This window comes from Rhamphochromis longiceps, linkage group LG15, assembly GCF_057381845.1.
Source record: "Rhamphochromis longiceps isolate RC_006_pf linkage group LG15, R_longiceps_female_GT1.1, whole genome shotgun sequence".
In the NCBI taxonomy this organism is placed as follows: domain Eukaryota; kingdom Metazoa; phylum Chordata; class Actinopteri; order Cichliformes; family Cichlidae; genus Rhamphochromis; species Rhamphochromis longiceps.
In genome coordinates, this window is record NC_140571.1 from 9,675,124 (window position 1) to 9,700,535 (window position 25,412).

Genomic DNA, 25,412 nt, shown 5'->3' on the forward strand with positions numbered 1-25,412 from the left:
CCGCCAGGACCTCCGCTGCTGGCCACCGTCTGACTCACAATGCACTCGACCTCTATGGCGCCTCCTGCAGGTGTTGGGCCTGCATGTCCCTTTTTCGGGCTGTGCCCTGCCGGGCCCCATGGACTAAGGCCACCAGACGCTTGCCCTCGGGCACCCTCCCCAGGCCTGGCTCCAGGGCGGGGCCCCAGTAACCCTATCCCGGGCAGGGTGAACCGTTCCCTCGATGGTCTTCTCACAGATATCTCTTCTCGTGTCTCTTACAGATAAGGTGAGACGTTTGGCCATCTGGGAGGAGCTCAGAGTAGAGCCGCTGCTCCTTCACATGGAGCCAGTTGAGGTGGTTCTAGTGATGTGTTGGTCGCGAACGAAATGGCTCTTAGAGCCGGCTCTTTGAAGTGAACGACGCAAGCCGTTTTGTTTTTCTTTCTCCCACCTTCTCTCTCGCACTTTTTTTCCGCTTCACTCCATACGCGAGCCTTGTGCTTGCGCTGGGCAGAGGGGGGTAGCACAGGAACAGAGCGGGAGGGAAAGAGAGAAAAAGAGAGCCAGAGACAACAACGTCACAAATTCAAATCAAATTCAAATTTTATTTGTCACGTACACAGTCATACACAGTACGATATGCAGTGAAATGCTTAGACAACTGCTCGTGACCTAAAGAAAAAAGAAAAGGCTATGAATAAGATAGGAAATAAATATGAAAATTAAAAAGGGTAAATTTAACTAGGAAGGAATAAAATAAAATATATAAATTAAAGTTGAAAATAAAATAACTGCACAACAAAATACACAATACACAGTATAGAAATATATAAGAATGTATGAAGAATTATAAATATATATATACACAATAACAGCAGCTGTACAAGTATTAACTGGAAATGAAGAATATAATGACCAGTGTTGTGCAATCCACATTATTTAATGTCTTGTGCAGTGCAAATATGCTTAAAGTGATTTAAGTGATGAAGTGAAAACAAAGTCCAGAAAGTCCAGTGTGTGTGTAAGAACTATATGTGTGGGTCAGTACTGTGTGGTGGTGTGATTGAGAGACCGTATCGCCTGCGGGAAGAAGCTCCTCCTCAGTCTCTCTGTGTTGATCTTCAGGGAGCGGAATCGCTTTCCTGACCTCAACAGAGAGAACAGTCTGTTGTTGGGATGGCTGAGGTCCTTCACGATCTTCCTGGCCTTGGTCCGGCACCGCCTGCTGTAGATTGAGTGCAGGTCAGGGAGCTCGGAGCAGATGGTGCGCTCAGCTGATCGCACAACCCTCTGTAGAGCTCGTCTGTCCTGCATGGTGCTGTTCCCGAACCAGGTTAAGATGTTTCCCGTCAGGATGCTCTCTATGGTGCAGGAGTAAAAGTTCCTGAGCACCTTGGAGGGCACATTAGAAAGGTATATTATTGGTCCACAACAATTTTTAGTTACGGATGATAAAGGATTCAGAAAGTTTATTCACGCAGGCCCATATGACTGTGAATGTGCATCTTCTTTGTGTTTTGCATATTTTAATTTATATTTAATTGTGTTGTGGTTTGCAGTGTTTTGTGTTGTTTCACTTTAAATTTGTTTGAATGGAAAAAGCTGAAAATTTAAACAGTTAAAAGTTGAAATGTGAATAGTTGTTTTTTGTATTATATGATTTATTTATTACATTGTATGTGGAGTGAATAAATAAAAGTATATTTACGGTGGCCCCTAGAGATAAAACACGTACAAACTCCAAAACACGTAAAAACTCCAAAACACATACAAAACACAACGGAAGTGCTCCAGGATGCTAGGGGGCAGTGTTGAGCTTTTGTTACCTAGTGGCTACACAAGCCAAGAAGTACCAACGACCGGATTTGGTGTGTGGTAGTAACAGGTAAATGAACTTTTTTTTTATTTTTTATTATTTGAATATATATGAGTGCTTGTGTATAAATACACAAACAATACGCATATCCTTTCAATTGTGTAATTTAAGTGATCTAGGTAGCTCTGTTTTGGAAGGTCAGTTAATGCTAGCGATGTGTTTTGGAGTTTGTACGTGTTTTGGAGTTTGTACATGCTTTGACTCTAGGGGCCACCGTATATATATTTATAGGTAAACATATAAATAAATCCACGTTGTTTTTTTTTACATTAGTAATTTCTTTTGTGCATAATTTTATATTGTTGTTGATAATCAATTAATTAAAGCAACAAAACAACCTGAAGAGCCGGTTGGGAGCCGAAAGACCCGGCTCTTTTTAGTGATCCGAGCCGAAAGAGCCCGTTCTCCAAAAAGAGACAGAATTCCCATCACTAGGTGGTTTGGACATCTGACAAGGATGCTCCTGGGCACCTCTTGGGTGAGGTGTTCCAGGCATGTCCCAATGGGAGGAGGCTCCCGGGCAGATACAGGACACGCTGGAAAGATTATATCTCTCGGTTCGCCTGGGAACGCCTTGGTGTTCACCCCGACAAGCTGGAGGAGATGGCTGGGGAGAGGGGGGTCTGGGCTTCTCTGTTTAGGCTGCTGCCCCTGCTACCCGACCCCAGATAAGCGGAAGAAGATGAAGATTGATGGATGGATTAATTCTTTTAATAAAAAACAAATACAACAACTTTGATTTTATATATTTCAGTTGCATTTTATTTAGAATTATTGCTTTACGTTTGCAAGGACGAAGAGCGGGAAGATAGGACCTTCTTTCTCACCTAAGGCCACTTTTCTGTGGCCTTCCTTAAACTTCTACAACTTAAAAATGTGCAATTTCTTCCTTTTGTTCAGGAGCAGTCTCACATTTGATTCTCCACACTGGATAAAAACTCACTAAAACTGACAGTTGGGTTGCATGTGACTAAAATTATAATAAAATCATTAAAACTAGTGTATATATTTCTTGTGTCATAACTCTGGCGGTCTCATTGTGCTGAATATAACATAAGAAAAACAAACTTTGGCTCAAGACTGGCTCTACTACACATTTTACCTTGTACGGAAGCATTAAAATGAATGTGTGCAGAGGCGTATACAATAAACCATGGGAATCGCACAGAAAATGCCTCGCTGACAGCAGTGCTGAGGGATGAAATGGAAGACCATTACTCAGAGCTGTATCCAGAGCAATTCACATCTGATGTAAACTGAAATGAATGCAGCATGTTTCTAAAGCTGAACAAAAGACTGGTTATAAAATTTTGCAAGTAAATTTGTCATGTTATTACTTATAAAATAAAGCAACCCTAAAAAATGGTCAATGCTCAAATATAAACTGGGCTCAAAATTTTAGACAACTTAAAATTATGTTTAAAAAAAGCTTTTTATATATTTTTTTTTTACAAAAAAAGAATCACTTCAAGGTTTTTACCTGAACTGCAAAAGGCACTAAATGTGTTGCCTGAATAACGGTATACGGCTGCTCTACCAGCCTATTACTCCGGAGGACGCTGGTGTGAATGTGCTTGTATGAAAGAGGAGCTTCGGCTGAATCTCGACTTATGATTCGTTAACTTCACAGGCGCTCTCGGGGAATCCTGAGGCCACACTCCCCCTGTCACCGCCCTGGGCAATTATGCTCTTTTGAAATGCAAATGATGGCATGTGCGAGTGTGTGTGTGTGCCTGTGTCGCTGCACGGGTGGGTGTGTGGGTGGGTATACGTACAGGTTTTTGTGTGTCTTCATTCACATCTGTGGGTATGGGTGCGTTTTTCCCGTAACTTATCTTAAAAGCACCTAAATCCACTGGCACCCTGGTGCAGCAGCAGTCAAATACAATAACATCTAAAAGCGCTGCTACCTTGTGCTCGCTCGGTCCATAGAAGAGACCCTCCAAAATGCAGCGCCGACAAAGAACATACCTTCAATTAGCTAAACGATTAACATTTTAGAGGAAGTCTGTGTTTGGGTCCCATGGGCTCCCTGTGCGCCCCACCAGTCTCTTTTCATATTCAAATTCACAACATAAAAGTTAGCCATATCTAATCCTAAAAATGGGTCTTTTACTGTTTTGTAAGGAGATAATGCCTGAAGTTTTTGCAAGCAGCATAATTGCCAGGTTATGGAGGAAGGTGTACCATTATGTTAGACAACCATCGTGGGCCATGGGTGCTAAGAGCAGAACAAAGCTCTGATATGCAGCACAGAGCTGTATGATATTGTCTTTTCTAATTTACTCGGCGATTAGTCAATCATACTAACCTAGATTCATTTAAACAAGTGCCTCTCTGAGGGTAGCCTCAACGCTTCAGTGGCTTTGTGGTCATTATCATGTTGTGCCATGGTTTGGTCTTCTCCATGAGAGACGCCACTATTGATTTGTTTCATTTTTGTGTCTGGCTGCTGTCACTTAACCATGGCATCTTGGTGCGGTGTAAGCAGGGCTTGCCCATCTGCCCGCCCTCCATAATACAGTGTGACAGTGTAATAAAATGGTACAGCGTGGAAGCCGTAAACTTTGCGTGAACTTACACCACGCTCCTGCGCCATTAGGACTGGATGAAACTCCTCCCGGACGCTTAACCCCGGGTCGGGTAAAGTGAATTTCTCTCGGCTGGGCCACTTAGAGGATGCACAGAGGTGTCTGTTTAACCTTTTTTTGTGACTTTAGACTAAAAATTCACAGCAGTGTGCTGTCAGTTCTTAGTAATGCTAGACCTCACATTTAGCAGATTCAAATTCAAACTCTATTTGCATCCAGCAGCTTTAAGGTGACTTTATATAACCCACAACAGGAAGTAGAGGTAAATCATTATTTATTATCAACTATTTTCATTGTACAATAAGAAACACAAAAAGAGCTTAACTCACAAAACAACTAAGTCAGAGTGGTGAATTGAGACATTGATTCAGTTGAAGGAAACACCCTCTGAAATGCTGAAATTATGTATTGATTTTCCTCCTGTCTTTCGCTTCAATGACTCTGGATAATTGCCTCTTTGCTGCTGCTACAGCTGAACTGAACCATCAGGGTGTCTCAGTGTCTCTGGCCTGTTATGTAGACTCGTGGAAGACAACCCTGACGACTTCACATTGCTTATGTGTCTCCACCACCATCAGCTGGACAACTGCAGATCTCTCTTTAACTTAAACATTAGGAAACATTTCAGGTTCTATTAATGGAATAAAAATGTTAATGTTATTTATAAAACAATACATTTAAAAGATGAAACCTTAAAATTGTTTGTTGGTATAATATCAGTCCATTAGGAGCCAGTTTATACACTCAACAAAAATATAAACGCAACACCTTTGTTACTGCTCCCATTCCCCATGGGATGGACGTAGAGACCTAAAATTCATTCCAGATACACAATATAACCATCCCTCCCAAACAGTGGTCACAAATCAGTCCAAATGTGTGGTAGTGGGCACATCTGCTATATTGAGATAATCCATCCCACCTCACAGGTGTGCCACATCAGGATGCTGATCTGACATCATGAGTAGTGCACAGGTGTACCTCAGACTGCCCACAACAAAAGGCCACCCTGGAATGTGCAGTTTTTTGCGCTATTGGGGGTCTGGGGACCCAGAACCGGTCAGTATCTGGTGTGACCACCATTTGCCTCATGCAGTGCAACACATCGTCGCATGGAGTCTATCAGATTGTCAATTGTGGCCTGTGGAATGTTGGTCCACTCCACTTCAATGGCTGTGCGAGGTTGTTGGATATTCGTGGGAACTGGTACACGCTGTCGTATACGCCGGTCAAGCACATCCCGAACATGCTCAATGGGTGACATGTCCGGTGAGTATGCTGGCCATGCAAGAACTGGGACATTCTCAGCTGCCATCTGCCCTGAACAATGTGAACCATGATTCATCCGTGAAGCGCACACCTCTCCAACGTGCCAGACTCCATCGAATGTGAGCATTTGCCCACACAAGTCTGTTACGGCGACGAGCTGGAGTCAGGTCAAGACCCCGATGAGGACGACGGGCATGCAGTTGAGCGTCCCTGAGACGGTTTCTGACAGTTTGTGCAGAAATTGTTTGGTTGTGCAAACCAATTGTTCCAGCAGCTGTCTGGGTGGCTGGTCTCAGACGATCTTGGAGGTGAACCTGCTGGATGTGGAGGTCCTGGGCTGGTGTGGTTACACGAGGTCTGCGGTTGTGAGGCCGGTTGGATGTGCTGCCATATTCTCTGAAACGCCTATGGAGACGGCTTATGGTTGAGAAATGAACATTCAATGCACGGGCGACAGATCTGGTTGACATTCCTGCTGTCAGCATGCCAATTGCACGCTCCCTCATTGCTTGTGGCATCTGTGGCATTTTGCTGTGAGACAAAACTGCACATTCCAGGGTGGCCTTTTGTTGTGGGCAGTCTGAGGTACACCTGTGCACTACTCATGATGTCAGATCAGCATCCTGATGTGGCACACCTGTGAGGTGGGATGGATTATCTCAATATGGCAGATGTGCCCACTACCACACATTTGGACTGATTTGTGACCACTGTTTGGGAGGGATGGTTATATTGTGTATCTGGAACGAATTTTAGGTCTCTACGTCCATCCCATGGGGAATGGACGGGCTGATTGCACCTCTTTTGAGTGCAATCAGCCCAGTAAATAACTGTTGCTTTTGCTCCCATAATCATGCATCAGTGAGGCCAGAATAATTGAGATTTCTAGACTAATATCTTTTTCAAAACCTTTAAATTTGGAAAGCATAATGCATACTTTTGTTACATCTAGACTGGACTACCGTAATGCACTGTACACTGGACTTAATCAATCATCTCTTACTTATTTGAAATTAGTCCAAAGTCCTTTGGCCAGATTACTGACTGGATCAAAAGAAGAGAGATCATATTGCTCCAGTGTTGGCAGCCTAGCACTGAGTCCCTGTGCATCACAGAATCTAGTATAAAGTGGCACTGTTAGTGTTTAGAGGCTTAAATGTTCTTGCACCTACACGTTACATACCTACATGCTGGGTCCATAGACTCTCTTAAGAACAACAAGGTCCCCAATATCTCTTAAAGATCCTGTAATGGTGAAGAGCGATTGGGAAGCTTATTTCAAAAGGGGTTTGCACGATGCACTCCGCAACGATCTCCCAAGTGACCTCAGACAAAGGTCAACTGTGACTGTCTTTAAGCAGCTAATCTCCGGGACTGTGGTTGAAGGATAGGTTGTTGTTCTGTTATTTCATGTAAATAGTGTATAAATAGTATATATGTAATTTTTTTATTGTTGCAGCCTCTTCCATTCAAGCCACAAGTACAATCACCTATGTGCTACCAACCAAAACACTCACAATTAGGTTTTTGCAGTGACCAATTTCACCCACAGACAGACACCAACCACTCATCAGCTGGTCAGTTGCCAGTGTCTAGGCCTGTATGCATGAGGCCTGAGCCAGGAGGTGTCTATCATTAATTCTGTCATTGACAATCACATAAGGAGGGCACAAGTGCGCATAACATGTCCAGTGTTGGCCACCGTACTATCATTGAAAGCATTTGTTGAAGTATCCTACTGGTTCACTAGAGTACCTTGTGTTGTGTTTTGAGCTTGTATTGGTGTGAAAAAGAGGTTTTGTCCAACAACTTGAACCCAAAGTACGATCTTTCCCTAAAAGTTTTCTTTTTTTTTTTCTTTTTGCAAAAACTAAACAGTTTCTGATAACTGTGAAAACCTGGACAAGAAACTATGAGTAAAAAACTCCATCCGGTGGCATATACCACCACCAACACCACCATCTAAGGTGTCATTTTTTGCTACTTCAGCAAACATATGTACGTGATCTGTGCTGCCATCTCCATTCAGTAAGCTTAGCCCAGTAAACAGTAGAAGAGAAACCGTGTTAGCTATAACAGTGAGAGTAATAACAACTGATAACATCCTTTTAAAGAAAAACCTCAAAATCATATGTATGTTTTTCCTCTGTTTTTTTTTTGTGTGCCTTTGAGCCATCTAGTTTGGAGATCGACAGCTGCACAGATGCCTACAGTTTTATGTAGAAACAATTTTTTTTTATAACAAGCTACTTGTCTTATCACTTTGCAGAAGTAAGGGTCTCTCAACCCATAAAGAGAGGCTCATGACAGTATGACAACGTCACTTTGTGGCACCACCAATCAGCTTGGCTGAGCTGTTACATTAATGACCTGCACATTTCTTATGGCTAGTAAAAAGAAAATGTCCCCGGTGTTCTGGGAATACATCCTACCCCACAAACCATCCTACCCCTTGTTTCTGCATATGTGTGCGCATGCGCAGAACACAAAAATGCAAGTTGCTAGCATCTGGCTGTGATTTAACACTACTCCGTTTTCATATTTTGAACTATTAGCACTTTATTGACATGGACACTGTATTTTTTAAGCCACTGTGATTGTTAATTGTACAGTGAAAAACTATCTGCTTATTGCAGAAAACTATTGAAATCAAATTTCCAGCTTTGGTCAAGTCTAGTTTCAAGTTATTGCTTCTGCACATGTGCACAACACAAAAGCGCAAGTTGATAGCATCCGCCTGTGATTTAACGCCTTTTTCATATTTAGAAAATAGCTAAGTATTAGCACTTTATTGACGCGGGTACTTGATTTTAATATGCCATTGTGAATGTTTGTTAATTTTCAAGTGGAAATGCCATCTGCTTTTTGCACAAAACTATCAAATTTGCAGCTTTGGTTGAGTAGGATGGTTTGTCAGAACAACGGCATTAAATCACTCACCACAAAGTGATGTTGTTGAGGTTGTGATGGTTGGAAAGAATTGCTGCCGATAGTTCAAAACCAATTTATTTATTTATCATTTATTTAGTACTAGGTTAATGGTTACTTGGTGTCAGGATATTAAAGAGAAGGCCAATATTTTTATAGCAGTTGTTTCCACAAGTCAGGCAACACGGTGAAATAATTAAGATCAGCGGTCCCCAACCCCCGGGCCTCGGACTGGTACCGGTCCGTGAGTCGTTTGGTACCGGGCCACGAGAGTTGAGGCTCAGGTCTGAAATGTATGGTTTTCAGGGTTTTTATCGGTTTTCAGCGTTATTTTGTTATCGTTTTTATCGTTAACTCGGTTTTCCTGGGTCTTTTCACGTGTGTTATGAATAAATCTTCTTTTTTTCGGTACCGGTACTAGTTTTATTTTCTTGTATTTATCCGCGACACCTTAAAGGCCGGTCCGTGAAAATATTGTCGCGTATAAACCGGTCCGTGGCGCAAAAAAGATTGGGGACCGCTGATTTAGATGAATAAATAGCACCGCGGGCAACTTTAGAGAAATTTGTACATTTCATTTCCTGGTCAGCTGTTCCTGAGCTTTATTTTTTGGTATGAATACTTTACCACTTTTCAGATGCAGAACATAAGTTTAAAAAAAATTAATATAAACATGTCATTGCTGCTGAGGATAAAATGTGATTTCCACCTCAAACTCTTGAGATAATAAAAAATCTTAGGCAAAAAAAATGCAAATAAATGTGGAGATAAAATCTAAATTTTTATTTGTGTTTTGAGATCAGTGCTTCACAGTAGCTTACATGTCATGTAACTGTCATGTTTTTCAGTGGTTTTAACAAGCATGAGTAAAAGTCTGGAGGTGAAGCCCGATAATTGCGATGTGTCTGAAGCACACTGCCTCACTGCTCCTGTTTGACAGGTGCCAGCTTTTGGTGCTACAGACAGATTTAATGAGCAGGACCTTTTCCCTGAGAGGTGACACGCTCAGGTCACAAATAGTTTTGCCTTTTATGTCTCGGATATTGGTGAACAATTTTGACACTGTGTTTTGAACAGAGCAGAATAAACCGCTATTTTCATACTTGAGGACTCGTCAGTACACTTTAATTCTGTCAGGATGCTTGGCTGCCTTTTGAAAATGGAAGACGATGAGCCCTCTGCATGAAATGTCTTTTTTAGGACAATGAGCCTTGTGGGCTTTAGAGAAATATGAAGACAAACTGTTGATGACAGCCCCTAATTCCCAAGATCTAGAATAAATGTTTTTCCCTTTTTTTGGTCCAGAAAAAAAATAGACCTCTATCCATCATCGAGTTTTCAGAGCACGCCTACAGAAAACATGCTCTTATTTCCAGGGCTAGATGTTGCTCATTTGGCTGAAAGGTAAGTGGATTTTTCTGAGGTTAAACTGTCGTTTAATGCCCATTAAAGGTTTGACGCTGTTTTGCAAACTGACATACGTCCTAGCAAAATCACAGGGCAAACATGGGACACGAAAATGGATAAAAAACTGATTCAAATTCCTTTGATGTGGCGTTGTCTCAGTCACTTGAAAAATCAGATGAAGACAGAGCTGTGGTAAATTGCTCTGTGAATGTGGCTGCTGAAACCAATACTGTTTTCTTTGCTTTGCTAATTATTAATTACCCATCTCCATGCATATGTGTTTATTCCTAATTGTATTTGATGGATGAGTGGCAGCTTTGACACCTCATTAGACCAGATTAATTGAACGACACAATATTTATGTCTCGGCAATGACCAGTTATCCTGCCATCTATCACCGAGATGATCTCACTGATTGAAAACCACTGGTCCGTGTAATCCTAATTATTTTGAATTAGAAAAGAATTTATTGCTTCTTGTGGCGTTTTTCTGTGATGATGGCAAATTGGAAACATTAAATGCATAACGAGGGAGAAAATGAGAGGAAGACACAATCACAGAATTAATGCGGGTGAATGTCGGAGAAGGGGGAAGGGCGCACAAAACAAACCAGGTGCGCGCCTTATCGAGCCACGGCTTTTCTCCTGCACTGCACAGTCTTAGACGCAGGCTGTCATGTTTTCTCAGGATTCTGCAATAATATTTGTCTCTTTCTCATAAGTCTATAAGGCACTGCCCACAGGATGCCTATTTAGAAGAAGGGTTACTTCTTTCTTTCTTTTTTTTACTCAACCAAACCTCTATATTTTCCAACTCCCTATCCACTCTCTTCCAAACAAGCTTGTGCAGAACATCTTGATCCATATTCTTGTCTTTTATTAAAAAGTTGGCTGAGTACTCGAAAAACATTTCCACTGAACTTCACATAACCCTCCTCCAACTTCTGCAAAGCTTTGCCCCTCATGGGAGGAGCACAAGCTAAAATCCAGCATTTGAGCTCACAGAGAAGCAACAAGGCCCTGAAGAGTGGAGCTTTTACTATCATACAGCATAGGAAAGCCTCAAGGAACAGACTTCTTTCCCAGGTAGTCAGAACTTCCTCATGCTTATTTTTCCAACTTTTCAAGTTTCTAACACCATTAGCCGGCTCCCCTGTGGTCTTGAAAGCAGTAGCGTTGATTGAATTAAGCTATTTCCTTCTTTGAGACACTTTGACTAGCTTTCTTATACCGCAGCCAGTCACTGCTGTAACTACACAAACGCCCAAAGCTATAGGCACATACAGCACACACACACATGCTCACCACTGTTTGTATATGTATATGCACAGACAGCGCACATTAAAGATTGCACACGACTACAAATGCAAACTGAATCTGACAAACCATCTGTAGAAATCTGCTGACCAGAGTCGCTCAATGTGATATAGACCAAAGACATTCTTAGAAGCTGCTCTATAATGCCATTTACACCATAGTATTTTAATCAATTTAACTGGCCTTTTTAGATATAGTTGGCTCAAAATGCTCTTTATAGTTTTAAAAATAGGACAAATGGTCTTTTGGAATCAGCTGGGGAGAAGTTTAATCTCATTGAATGGAGCCAAAGCCAGACGTTTAACTCCACACAGTGTAGAATACAAGATTATACCGGCCTGATATAGCCCTTCCACCACCCGTTTATTTTTATCCTCTATTAAGGCAGCGATATCCTTAAAGGCTGCCAAAATTATCCTGTAAAAATGCTGACTGGGAAATATGAAAGGTTCCAGGCGGGTCTAGTAAGCAATCTGTGTGCATGGCGGAGCAATGTGACTGCTGTGCTTGCTATACCAACAGGGGTGACCCCAGTTGGAGGGAGAGGTGAGACTAAATGAAAGTCATCCCTGGATCTTGGGGGAGCCGAGCCTGGAATACCAAGCCTCTCTCTCCGAAATGAGATTTGCTGCCAATGAGGCTGCTTTGCATAAATGTTTGCTTTTATTTATTTATTTATTTTAACTTGATGATTTCTCGGCAGCTAAACTAATATTCAGAGAGCTTCTTTTACGGGCTACGCCACCAAATCTCCGCTTAACCGTTTTGATAATTCTTTCACCCATGGAGGTAATTCATTCACACAAAGAGCTTCTTTCCTTGTGGGTTTGGGACGAACGAAGAGGATAATTTCCCTATCAAACGCGCTCATTTAAAACAGAAAGTTTCGCACTTAAGTTAACCGTTCCTCAGAGGGAAGCTCGTAATTGAAGAGTCACTAGTGCCCTGTGGGTGTTCTGAGACGTTGAAGTCAGTATGAGCCCAAATGGCAGCTCTGTGACATGAATTTGAGAACGTGCTATATTTTTCTTCTTTCAGACACTTTCGGTGAGGCTGACTAATGTGCACACTTGCTATCATGAAGATCTAGATGCTCGTATGCATTCCTGTGTGTTTTATTTTTGTCCAATCAGTTGTGTTACCCACTTCTCTTTGGGCTAGCCGTTTTTATCGGCAGGGTCTAGACACGGACATGCGCGCAAGCATCGTAAGGCTTTAAAAAGCTGACGGCACCAGGCTCCCCTTTTTGCCAGCTTCCATATTGGAATGAACTTGAGATGAATGTATTGATCCGACAATGACACAACCTGGCTTTGCTTCAAAGGTGACTCCATCCCAGACCCTCTTGTGTTATGCAGTTGACGTGGGCGAGTCGCAGAGGATTCGAGCGGTGTCAAGGAGTCGTTTAAAATTAGAGCGTGGGGGGTAAAATTGATTTTGTTTATATGTGATGTGATTAAACACAGCGGAGACCGTTTGCTGTCGCTGGAATCACAATCGCGGCTTTCAAAGATGCAGTGCAGGTTGGAGAAATGTCCTTAAGTTAATATATGCCATTTGGTGATTGCCTTTAACCAAAGTGACTTCTGATGAGTGAAAACATTTAACAAAGAGCACAATACGTAACAGCACCAACAAGGCAGTGATTTAAGAGTTCATAACAGCGGATTTCTCTAATTATGATGCAGACTCTGCACTGAATACTTAGTCAAAGGTCTGATGGAGGCTGCTTAGCTAATTTGGGTGTCATCCCTCTCAGCCTTACATATTTATAATACATTTGCTCACAATATAAACTCCCGCAGGACCTTAAAAGATGTTTTTGGAGAAGCTGTATGCTCACATTTGGTCACACTCAGCCTGTTGCTTACTATCAGTGATGTCACATCAATATCCCACAATAGTAAATGATCAATCTTGAATTGACTGCATGGACATTTTTAACAGCACGAACCAGCAGAAGAAAAGTGAATCCAGTCACATTGTGGGAGTCCGGCTCTCGCAGTCAACGATATCGGAGCCCTGCAACAAGTCTCTCATTTACACAAGCGCTCACGTAGTTTTATTTTAACTGCCCTCAGTAAAATGAGAAATTAAGAGGCAAGAGATAGAGGCTAATAGCATTTATTAACCCAGCGTGAGCGGGCAGCGGGGCGACAGCGGTCCTCCACCAGCCCTGTCTCGTCCTGGTGGTTCAGTCGGCGCAGCCCAGAGAGGGGAGTGGAACATAATAAAGCCCAACAAATGCACCCAGCTGATTAATGCAGCCCTGTGGCTATAGTAATTATCCCTCTCCACACTCCTCCGGCAGACGAGCCAAACAAGTACGCGGCAGCGAAAGGAAAATGTGCAAATGATGGATTTGTGGGACTCAGTGTCTGTTTCGTGAGCTTTGTGTAAGAAGTCGAATGTTGACACGGGGTTTGTTGTTTCGGTTTTGCTGTGGCGGCGGAGTTGAAGGTTTTGCACTTGCAGAAGTTTAATGTCAGCAGTTTAATGTCTGTCTGGAGTGAGTTACAAATTCCTCGTGGGTTTAAATAGATGAAAATAAATGTATCGATTTATTGCATGTAGACGAAAGAGATAACAGTATGTGTGTTTTCAGACAGCAACATACAACAAACTTTTAACTAGTATAAAGTGAATCAAATAATGATATGCACTTAAATGCAACACTGAATTTTTATTTTATCAGATTTATATGAAATGCTAGTACACTGATAAAGCAGCTTTGCAACGTGATCAAAAAGTCATATGTATATATATTGCACTATTCCAGTTAAGAATCACAAAGTGCTTGATGACAACAATCAAACGCATTAAAATGCACAAATCTCAAATGTAATGGCAAAAATAAATATAATAACAATTCTATATTTTAAAAGAAAACCACAAGTTTTTTGGTTCTACCTTCATGCACCTTGATTATTTTCCGTGTCACTGATTGCTCATTATGTCAGTAATTTGATTAAAGCAACTGATGATTTCAGGCAACGCGCTGAGTTCATCAAAGTGGCCGCTGATCGAGTGGTGTGTGGCCGAAGTGAAACTAAAAACACCGGCTCCAAGAACTGAAGGTATTGTCTCGTGTTCCCTGCATAAATGAACCAACAAGAAACGGTTTCATCTGTACCAGCTTCTGGAGACTGAATTGAATGCCCAGAACATTTAGGAAGGTGTACAGAGTGAACTTCCTCCTGCTGATACACTTTCTTCATGGCGAGGTCAGAAGGTCAGCCATAACAGGCAGTTTGCTCGTGAATCAAGAATTTAATTACATACAAGCAGCGTGACAGGAAGACCGTGTCCCTCAGCCCACTACAATATGTCATTACTACTTATTGACACGTAACAATTTTGTCCTTTTTTGCACTTTTTTGCACTTTTGAGAAATCTGCAAATTTCTGGTCCTCTACAGAAATTTTTTTCTCACAATCCTTCTCATCTTTGTTTTCATTCATTAACACTCACTGTTTACACTAGTCCAGATTTCACTCCAAAAATAAACCCCGATTCCCTTTCCTACTCAGCTGTTCTTCTCTAAATTACAGCCGTGCTGGGAGTTTACAGTGCTGAGAATGTAAAACGGCAAATGAGAGCAAAACTATAATGAGAGCCTAAACTGCTGCCTGAAAATGCAGGGTGGTGCGAGGCTGGTCTGCACTGATCTCCTTAAAGAGACACAGTCACGGTCATAGAGCCGAAAATCTGTTTTTGCTTAAATACAGATTTAATGATTGGATTACGGTTTCTTCTTCTGAAGATAACGTGATGGTGGGATTACACAGACTGTGCGCTCAATAGATTTCCTGTCAGATGCCACAAAACCCTGTGTCTCTACTCTGTGTGAGCAGGCCGCGCAGAGGAAGGGAGACAAATTAGGTCTGGACGCAAGTATGTACCCACCTCAGAAAGCTGGCAACACAAGAGTGGAGCGGGAAAATGCAAGAAATGTGGAATTTAGCCTTGAATTAAGCATTGCCAAATAAAAATGTGTTTTATTTTAAGGTAGTCTGACATACACTTTATATTTTGCATAAAGTTATTCAGTCTTAAAAATACCAAAAGACCACTTTTTTTTTGGTTTGACTGGCACTGGCTCTATTTTCTGCATGTGAAATCATACATGTCATCTGAACATCAGTTCTCATCTTCTCGGTCTCATTAAAAACATAAACATATCCCCCCTATTGATTATGTCTGGATGTCTTAATCGGATCAGCGGGAATAGCCGGATTTTCCTTCGCAGGAAAGTACATTAAATGCTAAAATATTGATCAAAAATGAAATGGAGAATGCACAGCTGCTTTAATAAAGCAATCAGCCTTTTGCTCCTGTGACTCTGATATGGACTGACATGAAAAGAAAACATTCAAATGTATAATTCCTTTTCATTTAAAAGATGGTTGGGAAACGGGAGTCTGTCCTGAGGCTTGTGGCGACACGGCAACGCTGTGATCAATAGGAGCGTGTGATGGGTTTTGCATCGATCGGGAAAATGTGGGTTGATGAAGTGGGCTGGAGGGGTGGGTGACGGGGCTTTGGGTTTCCTCCGATGGGCTGCCACATTTCACGTACGTGGTAAAGATCCACTCAAACTTCTCTGTCGTCGTCATCATTATTATCATTCCTGCCGAGGTCATTATCACTCTCAGTTTTCCTACATCCTGCCTCGCTAAGGACGGGTAGATCCCCTCTCTTCACAGCGTGACTGGTGGAATGCTGTGGGAAGCAGCTGTCATTACTTTAAAGGAGGGCAGGCTGTGGAAAGCCAGATCCATGGTGGAGAGGATAAAAGACTAAAGGGAACCGTTTAGCTCCATAATCTGGCACTGAGCCCTTTAAAGCACCGTAAACAGACCTGTTCAAATCACCCTCAGCGAACGTGCCTCTACTTCTGTTTCTTGTCAGTTACTGCTGTCCACTTTTGTTTACCTCATTACTTTGAATATCTATCTATCTATCTATCTATCTATCTATCTATCTATCTATCTATCTATCTATCTATCATTTCTTTCTTTCTTTCTCTGTTTTGCAGCACTCCCTTGTGAATGGAGGCCGACTAGTGGCCCATTAGCCCGTCTCATCTCAGTAATCTTTCATCACCATTGGCTGCTGGCAGGACAACCTTCCTGAATCCAGCCAATAGTGGTCGCTCCATATGCACCTAAACCACTCCCTCCTGTTCTTAAAGAGCCCCCTTGTCTTCAATGGAGACTCAATCCCCCCTCGCCGACTTACTCAGCCTGAGTGCGCTCTCACTGCTGCTGCTCTCCATCCATCCCTCTTATCTTTTATTCTCTTTCTCTGTCCACCAATCCCATCATCTGTGTTCTACCTCCTCTCGTTGCTCACCGTTTCCTCTCTTCATCTCTTCCTGAGGTTCTTTTTTTGTTTTTTCCTCTCTCCTCTTTCTCGGACCACCACTTTTCTTCTCACCGGCCGTACTCCTGAGCCCGAGCGTGCGGCACCTGTGCAGACTGGAGTTTGTTGGGCCGAGGCAGAAGGTTTTTCTTTTTTTTTCTTCTTCTCTTTTTATTTTTATTTTAAGTGTGCAGGTTGAACACAGGAGGGAGGGGAATCAGCACCCGGGACCACCTGACCAATATTTATTGAGAATATGAGGAGATTTAGGAACTGATCTCCTGCTTCAGCTTTTCCCCAGCTGTTTATCTGTTGTTGTTTTTGAATTTTTTTTAAAATTGCAACATCTGGAATGCTTAACAAGGACTGATGGATGTTTCCGAACTGTGTATCCCTGACCCTCTCTGCTACCACAACCAGTAGGTGCTTCTTTATACAAATCCCTTTTTTCCCTTCTTGGTTAGCTCATCTAAACTTTTCTGTCTCTCTCTAAGTTGATAAAAATTGTTTAAAAATGTTATAATTTGTTTCTTAAAAAAAGCAAACGAAACTATTTCCAAAGACAGGGAGTTGCTCTTGTTCATGTACAGGACATCAGAGCTGAGCGGTGGCTGCTGTGGCGTAGCCTGCAGGGAGACCGGGGAGCTGGTCTCTGTACAGCTCTCTAGCTTCTGCAGGGTTTAAACTCAGCTCGTAGGAGAGAGTCACAGGCAGATTAATGCAGCCGGTATCCCGTGCACTGTCCTCCAGCACCAGCCGGTGTCCCGGGGAAAGTTAGTTGTGACTGTACTGTGTAAGCGTGACACAGAAAAGTGTGTAACTGAAGAAGTAGATACATGTCTGTCTGTGTTACTGATACAGCTCATCTCATTTTATTGTCATTTATAGTTTTTATATAAAATTGGTGGTTATGATTAAATAACACTGAGAGTTTAGTAAGTTTGGTCACCTCCAAATGTGGCACAGTATGTGAGTAAAATGCAGTTAATACGAACAACAAAATGTGCACTTTAAAACTTATTTTTTTCTTGCGCATGCATATGGTTATTGTGCATTTTCTTAGCTCAAAGGCAGGGATCAAGCAGCTTTTTTCCCTAACAAATGAGAAGTTAAAGAAACTCTCAAATCTCATTTGGAGCTCCAGTCTTTATCATTGTTACAGTTCTTGGATACCTGGAAAGATTCACTGGGATCCTCTTAATGTTAATCTGTAGATGGGATTGGAAAGGTTTAATCTGCTAAGCACTTTTTACAGGACTGCGATTAAGGATATTTCCAACTCTGCAAGGCTCCACAAAAGAAAAAAAAGGGGGAGCATCTCCTGAAGTGTTAAACAAGTGTTTATTCTAACTGCATCAGAGCTGCCACTGCACATAATCAAAACAAATGAGATCCTATCGGTTTGTATTGGTTGAGCAAGTGAAACGACAAAGCAGCTTTGGTTAGAAGCTGTTCGCTCAGTAGAAGTATGTGTCGTTTTAATGCACTTTGCACATGCATCAAAAAAAGCTCATTTTGGTGTTAAGTGTATGTAGTTCTATTGATCACGAAATAAAATGTATACACTGCTGCTGCTGCTCATGATGACGATGATTCAAAGCGCTTCAACACTTCAGTCAAAGGTGTCGTGCACACCTTGAAGGATGTACATAAATTTGATTTATTCACTGTAATCAAATGAATCACATAAAATTCCTTTTGAAAAAGGATGTAAATCATTTCCAGGCTGGAAACTTCAACCACAGTTTTGTCAGTTGTTTTGATATTTTACAATTAAATACATCTGTTTCAAGCATCGTCTCTGAAGGCTCTAACTTTTAATATCACAGTTAATTCGTGGTGGTTTTAAAACACACAATCGCAAGGCTTTCATTTTTACACTCAAAAAACCTTCAAATGAAAACTCTGAAGTTTTAATTACATCTTTAAAGAAAAAAAAAACTATGCCAAATAGAAATGATTAAAAATGACAAATCCTACGATATGATGCTATTAACCCATCGTGACCCCAGACTGTGTCTGTGTCCATCTATGTGTGTGTGTGTGTGTCTGCATTTATGTATGCAGATAAAAAAATATGCATGCGTGTGCTGACAAGTGAGTAGCTGGTTATGCATGCTATACCTGCATCCTTAAATACTTGTTAGGTCATATTTGATAGGCCAGCACTACACTAACACCACAACTCTACATATTTTTACTGGTTCTGCTTGAGATGAACGATTCTACACTTAGAATTTTTTTATTTAAAAATGTATTTGTAAGCGTTAAAGTTGCATTAACCATGTTGTCCTACATTTTCCCACATCGAGAAGTCGCACGCTGAAAATCTGTGTGCTCAGTGTCACATATATCTGTGATTAGTTAGGTTTGCCTCTGCTTTCAAACCCTTGGAGACTTTTGCCTTACAACTATCATACTGGCCCGAGGTGAAAGGTCAAAGGATTTTAGTGCCCAGCTGTCAAACCACATTTCTGATGCTAAAGCAAATACCTGCTTTGTCAAGAGACCAAAATATTAGTTACATCTAGTGATTTATTCTTTATGAAAATGTGCACGTCGGGATCGTGTTTGCGTGTTGTGGACCAAAATCACAATAAAATGCAGCTGTACATAATTGCATATGACCTACTATTTGCATCAGCCTCCACAGGTGCTCTCCACTATTTCTTGTCAGTCAGAACCATCTGCTTTAAAATTAATGGAGGCAGTTTTGAATTAAGAGTCGCATTAGACACGTTTTTTTACACATATTGCTTTATTCTTCTTTTACAATAACTGCATTTTTTTTTTAATTATAGAAATTCTAATACTTATTAATTAACTTATTATTAACTGACAAAGGCGTCACATGAAGATTAAATATACTGCTTGCTCAAATTTTTTTTCAACTTGTTTTACCTGCTATTCCCACAGGTGTCCTCCCCAAGTAAACAAACAGGAATGCATAAGCGACCAAATGTATGCAGACACAGATAGACAGACATATGCACACACATGTAGACCAAAGAATCACACACTGACCTGGGATCTAATTTTAGCCGTCCGATACATAGAAACACCTGACTGTGTCTGTTAAAGAGGAGCACATCATCTTATCATACATTGCATCTGTAATTTGTTACGCTTAACACACGGGTCTTGCTGTGATTAAGATGCACCCGCAATTTATTCTTTTTTTTTTCTTTTTTTTTAACACTTGGTGTCACGTACGGATGCTTGAGGTAAAATTAATTTGATTGCAACGGAGTATTTAAAACCCTGAACATAAGGAAAATAGTACCTGGAGTTGCCAGTTGTTTAGGGGAATTCAAGCATTACAAATTTGCAGTGAGTGCAGTTCACTATCTGCAATCAGTGTTTTTTGCAACATAGAACATGTAGTGGCGGATTTATTTCCATCCATTCGTGATCGATCTTGCACTCATTGCTTCTTTCGTGTGCTGTCCAAGGTTCGAGTTTGAATATTTCACTTTATGTGTACTCACAGCTCCCGGCCACCTTTTCGCACTTCACCAGTCACCGTTTGGTTTGTGTCAGACTGCTTGAAAAGGATCCAAACCTTACACGAGGGCTGTGATCTCTACCAACTTTGTTTGATAGTTGGCTGATCTGACCAGCAGAACTGACTGGAAAGCCAAAAGAATCCACTGACGGATGGAGGGAGCAGGTGGTGGGAAAGTGCTGCGTTGTGTTGAAACTGTGGTGAGGGGGGGAAAACAATCTGCTTCCTTCCAACTTCACCACCAGCTTTGAGTTTTCATAAAGCTGACAAAAACTGGCCGAGATAAAAACAGCTCTGAACGTGTGAAGTCGCTGCTGTGTTTTCTCATGACTGTCGCGTTCACTGTTAGCAGTGGCTACTCCTTACGAGCCGAGCTTTGTTGGTTCTGTGTGATGGCATGAGGGGAGAAATAGCTTCATCACATGTCATGACCGCCCCTCTTGTTATAGATATATCCTTTAGGTGGCCTGTTAAGACTCTGAGTTCATCAGGCTGGAGATGGACACCTTTTTTTTCTTCACCTGCTGTTCAATCAAACATGAATGTGCCTTTCAAGTGCTCAGGCTGAGTGTAAGCAGCAGTGAGAGGACTTCTTAGAAGGAGTTTGTTTTATTGATCAAATGAAATTAACACACACACACGCACACACACAAGGAAAGAAGCAGTGTGCGTCTAATCATGGAGTGCGGGTCAGCCGGCATGTTTAATTTAATGGGCCTCATCGTAGCTTCACGAGGTCTCACATTGTGAACTTAATTCCTCTTCACCACGTTAATTTGCATTGTGTCAATTGACCGGAGCGCTTACTGTATCAGCTTGAGTCTCACTTGAAATTCAGTCCATGCTCTAATACCATTAGGCAAATGCAAAGTTGTGTCATTTACACATTTGGGGGAGAAAAAAAGGGGGTGTGGGGGGTGGAAGGGGTAGGAGGGGTGAGAGAAAAGCCAATTTGTGCCGAACAAGACTCGCTTGTGATTATCAGTGGATGTTATTACTGTGGAGAAGCAGACGTTTGAAGGTTATGTTTCTGGGCAGTAATTGAAATGCAAAATAACATTAGGATCGATGGCCATCTCTGTTTATTTATGAAATCAATATCGTAACTGTCCCTCATGAGTCCTTCTCTGATTCCCAATGACGGCTTAAGTCTCTGCTCGTTTATTCTTTCTCCCCCCGTAACCTCCTTCTTCTGTCTCTTTTTAAAAGGCAGTTAGGGGTGTGTTTGACTTTGCAGAGAGAGCAATTTCCTAGAGGTGCTGGATGTGTATGTAGATGGGGGTTGATACTCCAGGTAAGGAGACATCATCCATGTGGGAAATCTATGCAGTCTCTCCTCGTGGCAGTGACATTGAAGAGGCCATATGCTGGAAATTCTCTGTATGGTATGTGCATGTGTGTGAGTGTATGCGTGTGTGTTAGAGAGATAGAGAAGAAGAAACAAAGTATATCTATGTGATGCAAAACTAGTGCTGGGACTTACTACCTGAGATAAAACAACATTAAAACAAATATTTTTAAAAATGAAGGTGTCAGAGCAAAATAACTTACAGAATGACTTTCCAGCTTTGCAGCACAAGTAAAGGATATGCTTGGTTCCACAAACTTATCATCAAGCTTTAAACTGTGGTTTTAAAGCAGTTGCAAAGGAATACAATCTGATCCATTTTAAACCAGAATCACTCAGTATTATGTACAAGTCTGTGTGTGGAATGCACATAGTCGAACATTAGCATAAACACATATTAAATACACATGCAAGTACACTAAACATATGCTCAAATGTATCCGAAAAAGAGGGAATAGATAAATCAGTCACACAACAATGCAAGAAAATCCGAACGACTTCAGGAATAAGATGCTCCGAAAAGAAGAAACCTTCACCCTTTAAAGGCAAATACAATAAATACTTCTGTTCAGTTGGTAGATTTTTTTGTTGTTGTCACATTTAACTGTAGGTTTGCGTTTCCTTGACTGAATCTGCAACGTTGTAGCAGATGATTATTAGATTATTAGAAATCCTCTTTCATGTGTTTGCTTCTATCAAATCAGCACATTACAGGGATAGCTCTTTTAAATGTGTATTCATTATAAATATATGAGGGGAAAAAAGCGATATTCGCAGCAGCGAAATTTAAGAACACACACATTTTTGATGACCTTCATTTGTGTCACCCGCATGTTGTTGTTACCACTTAACACTTGGAGACACACGCTACCCCCATTTTCCCACTTGCATGACCATTCATTTCCCAGACACCGCGGCCACTGACTAACAGTGTAATCTATGTGTCAGGCGGGAAGGGGCACTCCGTTTAAAGCTGATAGAGTTTGCCCCAAACAAGGACAGCCTATCATAGAAAGATTAATGAACTAATTTCATGCATGGCTCCTTGCCTCTGTCCTTCCATGTTCGACTGTGTGTTCAGCACCGTGATTTACGCTGTGTTCCCTGCTACAAGCTTAACCCCAAGCTCAACAATAATATTTCCTTTATGCGGAAAAGTACACGGTAAAAATTTGGAGAGCCGTATATATTCACTCCTTCACCCAAGACAAGGACAGCATGAGGTCATTTATGGAGAACTGTTTTAAATATGCATTTTCTTTTTCGTGTTTGAGTGGCGGTGTAAATTTATCATGCTGAAATTCAGGAGGCTAGACAACATATTTCATGTAGAAGAGGTGGATGGATTCGGGATTTATGTTGGGAAGCTGGGGATCTGCGGCTCTGCCAGCATGAGGAGGCATGCCAAAATACACACATGCACATGCAAACAGCTGAGATTTCAGCTGCTCTGTCGGGACATTTTCCACACCTATCTCATGTTAGCTTCAAAAAAGAAAAAATGGTCAATGATCTGAGCGTGCATCACAGTCCTGTCGCGTTAAACATTCTGGACGACTGTATTTTGTCGTACAGAGTAGTCTCTTGACGTGTGGTGGACAGACTGGAACGCGTGCATCTGCTGCTCCGTGGTGTCCATTGTGGGACTGTGTGGGCCTCTCAGAACAGAGAAGGCAGGTGACCTTCACGTCTGTCTGATGAGTCCTGCTTGTCTGCTCCGTTTGTACAATTTTTCTGCGCAGCGGAGCAAACACTACCCCATTAGGTATTAGGTGCAGTGCATGTGTGTGTGTGTTTTTTTGTCAAGGGAGTGGGACAGGTTGAGGAGAGTCAGGCTGTGGTTTGAAAACTCTATGTCTCTTTATATTGGGGCTGGTGGGGGGGGGGCGACCAAATTATGAAACTATGAAGCTATTTCTGTCTGCACGAATTGGTGGTTCGTGCCATTATTTCATTTCGACAGATTTGAAAGGGCCCATTAGAAATTTCCATTAAACCTAACAAAAAACATCTCCCCAGCGTTGCCGTGTGCTAAGTGTGGAATGAACTACTTTTTACGTATGCCACAATGTGCTATTCCATAGGGAATCCCCCCCTATCTGGCTGCAATGATGTATTAACTATTACCAGGCTGGTCTCTCTCCACTTCAGCTTGGAGAAAATATATCGTCCAATTGACTCTAGGTGAATGCTGATTGCTAACAAGATTTAACATGAGTCATCTGAGTCTTTTATAAGCCACAATATCCTTAGAATGAAGGCTAACACAATGCTGTATCTCTCAATCTCGCACTATGTTAACAGTCTCGACTGATTAAAAATGCATAAGGAATGTCTGGGGCCCGTAAGAGGAGGGTTTATTTTTTCATGCCTCATCTGGAACAGGAAGGAAGCCGAGGATCAATAGATCTGATCTGGGCCCAGGGGTAGAGGCTATCTCCTCCTCTTTTTCTCTTCTTCTCACTACTCGTTTGCAGTTAAAAAAGAAAAAAAAAAGAGGTTTCTTGGCTTTAAATAAACACTTGTGCAAAGGAGGCAAAAGAAGGAAAATGCATTCGGAAACACAACACCATATTTAAAAAAAAAAAAATGGAGACAGCTCCTGGCAGTAAAAAGCCAAAAAGTTCAGACTGTAAAGCAGCATTAGCTTGCTATTAGTTTCAGACATTCCCATCACGCCTTTCTGCCACTCTCACCCCATATTTATGACTCATAAGAATTTAAGGGCTGAAGTTCTGTAAGATCAACACCAACTGTGACAGACAGAGCCAGCAGTTCTAAGACCAACCCGGGCCTCATTTCATGCTTCGTTTGAGAGAATATTATTGAATTACAGCAAGGAGCGCAACATACACTGGCTTTGCGGCCTCAAAGAGAAATGACTACCCACCAGTAGCAGTAATCGTTAAGTAAACAAGCATACTTATGGAGTTATAACATCACCGTTAAGCAAAGTGTATAATTTCTTATAAAGCTTAACAAGGCAAATAAAGAATACTCTCTTTAGCTTCTACCCTGCATTATGAGGATTTTTTTTTTTTCTTTAATCCTACCTTTGTAATCTTTATGATGAAATTCTTGGAATAAGGCACTTCCTCTGCCAGCTGTAACCCAGCACCTCCACTGGCAAAATAACTGGGACTATTGATTGGGTCATCTATTACCCACAATCCTCCATATGCTGAGTGTAACACCTCTCTTTGTCCATTAACAGCCTTCTGAAGTTTCATTCATTCATTTACTTCTGGCAGCCGACCAATTGTGGGCATTGTTTGCAAGATGTATGGGGCATCTGTTGACATGGTCGTTAGTTACCATTTTGCCTGAGAGGAATGAGCTACTGCACTATATCACTTGGCATTCCGGCGCATTAATGGTTGTGTGTGTAAGGCAATCTATCAAACTCAGGTGAACGGGCTGATGAATTTCTCGCAGAATGAGTGGCGGATGACGGTAGCAGGCAAGACTCGGTACAGTCACGGCGAAGCTTTTGTGCTCTGTTGTTTGGTCCTCTTTTTTTTGAGAGCCATTGCGTTCTTTTTATTTAAAGAAAAAGTTTTAAAAATGTGTGAAGAAAATGCGGTAAAACGGTTAATATTTTTAAAAAGTTTGCTAATTATTAATACTGAGATATGTTACTTTTATGTTATTAGTTTGTGTAATAAAATATTATTTTTATGCCAAAGCTCAGTGTCCCCTGATGTGGTTTCTATGCCAATATGACAGTTTTTGTGTTTTGTTTTGTTTTTTTCCAAATCCAAATCACAATTTTTTTCCTAAATCCAACCAAACAACTCGTGGAAACAAAAGTTGAAAACAACACAAA

The 25,412-nt window shown here is 41.5% G+C and overlaps 1 protein-coding gene across 1 annotated transcript in view; it reads left to right on the plus strand.

Moving 5' to 3' along the window:
* The first annotated feature begins 16,609 nt into the window (after positions 1–16,609).
* The window catches only part of LOC146652049 (steroid hormone receptor ERR2-like), a 44,060-nt gene continuing 35,257 nt past the window's right edge, over positions 16,610–25,412 (plus strand). Inside the window, exon 1 of the mRNA XM_085382299.1 lies at positions 16,610–17,152. Coding sequence (XP_085238425.1) covers positions 17,103–17,152 — 50 coding nt within the window. The 5' untranslated portion in view covers positions 16,610–17,102. The remainder of the gene's footprint in view (positions 17,153–25,412) is intronic.